At 55.2% G+C, this 4,561-nt stretch overlaps 1 protein-coding gene across 2 annotated transcripts in view; it reads right to left on the bottom strand.

Moving 5' to 3' along the window:
- The window catches only part of SUSD4 (sushi domain containing 4), a 90,171-nt gene that overhangs the window by 72,717 nt on the left and 12,893 nt on the right, over positions 1–4,561 (bottom strand). The window contains exon 4 of one of the 2 annotated variants that reach the window (XM_029934942.1): positions 4,004–4,180. In XM_029934942.1, coding sequence (XP_029790802.1) covers positions 4,004–4,145 — 142 coding nt within the window. In that variant the 5' untranslated portion in view covers positions 4,146–4,180. Of the gene's footprint in view, positions 1–3,733; positions 3,943–4,003; positions 4,181–4,561 lie in introns of those variants that run through there. The other variant, XM_029934943.1, reaches the window with a different exon arrangement.

Below are 4,561 nucleotides of genomic sequence, written 5' to 3'. Positions count from 1 at the left end.
ACTCTCTAGTTCCCTGCAGGTCCTCTGTTCTAGTCATCCTTACTCTCTGGCTCCCTGCAGGTCCTCTGTTCTAGGGCATCTTTACTCTCTAGTTCCCTGCAGGTATACTGCTCTAGACCATCCCTACTCTCTGGGTCCTCGCAGCCATGCCATTCTAGATTACCCAGACTGTTTGCTCTCCCAGGACAAGACAAGCACTTGACTGCTTCCACACTTTGCACGAGGTGGTTCCAACCAGTCCTCCCAGAAACACCAGCCTAAGGGCCACCTCTGCTCTAGAGCCTTTACTGATTTATCCCCAAACCTCCTAGACGCCCTCCAAATGGCAGTGGCTTCAACTAACATGAGACTCTTGCACTGCTGGGAGCACCCCAGTCATTATTTTCTAAGCAATGGGGCAGGGATCTTGGGACTCCTCTTCTGCTGGCGGTCAACAGAGCAGAGCGTCTCCTGTGTGTCATATGCTGTCCTGAGTGCCTGAGACACAGAAGTGAATAAAGTCCAGATTCTTGCCTTCAGTGGACTGACGGTCCAGTGGATAAGACAGCACTATGACGGAAGGTTATGCATAGCACAGTGGGAGCCCAGCTGAGGGCACAGCCCAGTGACCAGGGAAACACGAAAGACATGATGGCACTTTGAGTTTGGAAGTGAAATCTGTTCACTGGGTAGAAAACCAGAGAGTAACAGAGGGTTCTTCGAGGTGAAAGAACATTATACACAACAGTGCTTAGCACAGGGCATGGACGGGCACACAATATCTACTAAATGAATAAAGCAAAGGCCTGGACGGTTCTGGCACTGTCCTAGCCCCCACCTCATTACTCCTGTACTGATGGAGTGCCTACATGGTTTCCATCCCGCACACCAAGCCCAGCAGTTAGGCCCCTGGTTTTCACAGGAGGGAAGTTAGGCTTCCACGGCCCCCGAGGTGACAGGCAGGGGCGTGCTAATGAATCCACCTCAGGGACTGATTGACTGGAGCTAACTCTTGGCCCCCTTCCTGTGCGGTGTGGAACCTGCAGAGAAACTCCCAGCAAGCACACTGGGAGGGAAACGTGCCCCCACTCAGACTCAGGGACAGTGGGGTTTGTGTCTCCGTAAACCTGGTGGTAGTCCCCTCGGGGACTGGTCTTAGTGGCCGCAAATGAGGGCCCTTCTTCCTCATTTACAAACGACAGCCTGGAAAGAGCCACCCAGAAGTCACCTCAGGCCACCTGAGGCCCACTGATGCTCTCCGAGGACTTAGAGAACTGAAGTGAGTTTGCCTTTCCAGGAAGCGCTTTGCTTCCTTTCTGTCAGAGTTCTCGTCCCCCTTCAGCGGGTCTTCTCCTCAGCTCCTCCCCTTTCTAGCTCAGGCTTTTTCTGAAACACTTGTATTGGACACATGCTTGTTTCCTCCTAGCTGAGACCACAATATCATGCTGTTGGGCTGTTTCTTTTCCCCTTGAAAACAATCAAAAATGAAAATCCGCATTTCAGAATGGTGTCTATTAAGTATGCATCTTTTTTTGTGGACAAAAACAAAGACAAAAAAAAGAAAGCCCTCTGTGAGGGCTGGTTTCCAGCTCTGTGGATCACAGGGACGTCAGACTTCTCCTCCCTCCTGGCCCTTGCAACTGGGGACTGGGAGTGAGTCTGGGGTCACAGAGAACTTGTTGGAGGAATGTCTTAGTCTACAGCGCTGCCAATCAGTGTGGTCCTCGTATCATTAGCAATGCATCTGCAGGGAGCGTGTTGGAAATGTGGCATCTTCTGTACCAACCCCCAGACCAACCAGAATCTGCCTTTCAATGTTTTTCTTGTTTTGTTTCTTTTTTATTTTTGAGAGAGAGAGAGAGAGAGAGAGAGAGAGAGAGAGACAGTGTGAGCAGGAAAGGTTCGGAGAAAGAGGGAGACACAGAATCCAAAGACAGGCTCTAGGCTCTGAGCTGTCAACCCAGAGCCTGACGCAGGGCTCAAACCCATGAACCGTGAGATCATGACCTGAGCCAAAGTCAGATGCTCAACTGACTGAGCTCCCCAGGTGCCCCCAGAATCTGCCTTTCAGTAAGATCCCAGAGCATGGGTCTGGACCAACTCTTAGAAGCACGGGCGCAGAATTAAGGGATTTGCCTTTGTGACCGTCACGGAGGCTGCACCTGGGTTTCTGTCCCAAGAAAGAAGTCTCTGTACAGTGTTCTCCGTAAAACAGCCCCGACACCCTTTTGTCCACACTGGTTCAGGGATTGATCCTCTCCCAGAAACCACACGGGAAGCCTGAGGAGTTCAAGATGAAACCAGGGTGGTGGCTAGCCTTTTCGCGGTGTATGAGTGCCTGGAAATGCCCGGCTCTGAACCCAGACGAGACAGGCCAACACTCACTCCCTCCTCCCTCAAGGCTCTGGACGCCTGTGCTTGGCATCTTCTCTCTCTGAAGACGGGGGTAAAGGACGTGTTGTGTGACCAAAGGGTGACTAACTTGAGCCCGAGGGACTGTGCTGAGCACCGAGTGAGGTACTTGAGGAGAATCTCCGTGAGCACCAACAGCAGAATCAGGAGCACAGCCACCAACCTCCAACTAGGCTGTGCACCCAGCTCATTCTCCCAATGACAGCTGTCAAAAGCTATGTAAAAAAACTCTGATTATCCGTCACTCTGCGGGAGATGGGCCGAGGGGATGGAAAGATCTCATGGACCTGGTTTGAGGGATCAAAGCTTGAATGGGGTTCGAGCTGGGGGAGAAGAGGGCAGGGAAAGGCTGACCCCGTGGGGTGCCCTCCTTCCCACCAGAAGCTATGACTGCAGGCCCGGCAGACCGCAACTCCTGGCCAGGGTCCCACTCCACCACATCCTCTAGAAGAAGAAATCTGTCTCAGAGGCATTTCTATAAATATAAGAGCACCAAAAAAGCCACCCCTCATTAGAAAATCAAATAGAGCCAAAACCCTGTCCCCAGTGCAAAGCAAGTGTCTTCTCACTAATTCTGAGACATGCACATCCCAGAAAGCTCCTTGATGCTCAAAACCTCTTCCAGATCGCTCAGCAAAATGCCCAAGTTATTGATTACCCTGTGTAATCAGCCCGACCTGTTATTCCCTCCCCCACTTTTGCTAATTTTTTACTCATGCCTTCCCCTCTTCACCTTCGTTCTCTGAAACAGCAATATTTTTAAACAAGAAATGGCTTATGGATATCAATCAATACCTGTTTTTCCACCAATTATCATTTATTTATATATGAACAGTAGTTCAGCTCCGGAAACATGAGTCTGCCCTTCTTACAGGTGCAGAGAGCTCCCAGAAATGCAGATCAGACAGTGATGACCCACAGCAACAAGCTCACAAATGCTGACAGGGGATCCCATCTGTCTTCCTCCTCCATCCCCTCCCCCATAAACCCCAAAACGCTATAGATTAGCCACCTAATCGGAGGCTACAATTTTATTTCCGCCAGCTTCCACTGCCCACACAAGCCCCCCCTAAATCAGACCTATAGAAGCAAAGCCATCCCCGCACCCCGGCCCTGACCAGCCCCCAGTATGCGCAGACGGAAATACACCACCTTCCAAGGAAAGAAAAAGTTAACTTTCCCACATCCCGGTCCTTCCACCGGCCTGGCCGGTTCTCAGACATTATGTGCTCACAGAGCGGGTGCCGAAACTGTAGCCTTAAACCCAGGGGCTGAAACCTGGGGCAGAGACAAGGAGCAAAGGTCCACAAACACAAACTAAGAATGCGGGCACCCCACTTACCCTCTCTCACTCCCTCCTGGTCAAGGTGAGGATAATGGGCCAGATTTATCATCTACCCCCAAGCCCCCACCAGGGGCCAGGCCCGCAGCTGGTGGGAAGCTCCCGACAGAAGCGGGGAGGGGGGGCGCCTCCTGGCGCTGCGCGCTGGGGAACTCCGGAGGTCTTGATCTGAGGGTGGTCTCAGGCCGGCACGCGGGCCCTCGTGCGCGCGCCCCACAAGTCCAGCCCTGCCAGCGCCCTCCCCCTCGCTCGGGCCCTGCGGTCACTCACCGCCTGTGAGCTGCGCGGGGCCAAAGCACAGCGCCAGCTGGAACCACAGGACAGCGGCCAGGAGCCTGCGGGGGGGCGGCGGCTGCGGCGGCGGCGGCTCCAGGAATCCGTTTCCCGGGCTCGGCTTCATTCCATGATGCATCTTTCATCCACCGAGGGCATCCGGCTTGCAGGCGCCTGCAAACGGGAGCGGACGCGGTGGTGCCCGGGCCGCCCCCACTCCTGCGCCAGGAGCCCCTACCTCGCCCCCATCCTGCGCCGGGACCCCCTGCCCACCCCTCTCCACCGAGACCCGAGCCCCCCACCACGACCCCCCACGGAACCACCTACCCCGCCCCCCTTCTCCGCCGGGACCCCAGCCCGCCCCCCTTCACCGAGACCTGAGCTCCCGCCACGATTCCCCACAGGATTCCCACTCCGTCTCCCCTCCGCTGGGACCCTCCTACCCCGCCCCCCATCCTCCGCGGGACCCCTCGCCTGCCCCCCTCCGCAGGGACCCACGCCTCCCCCACGACCCCCCCGTCTCCCCTCTGCCGGACCCCCCTCCAGCCCCCGCTG

Source organism: Suricata suricatta, chromosome 3 (genome assembly GCF_006229205.1).
Source record: "Suricata suricatta isolate VVHF042 chromosome 3, meerkat_22Aug2017_6uvM2_HiC, whole genome shotgun sequence".
Lineage (NCBI taxonomy): Eukaryota > Metazoa > Chordata > Mammalia > Carnivora > Herpestidae > Suricata > Suricata suricatta.
The sequence above is the reverse complement of the archived record's forward strand: the minus strand, read 5'-3'. Positions and strand labels throughout refer to the sequence as shown.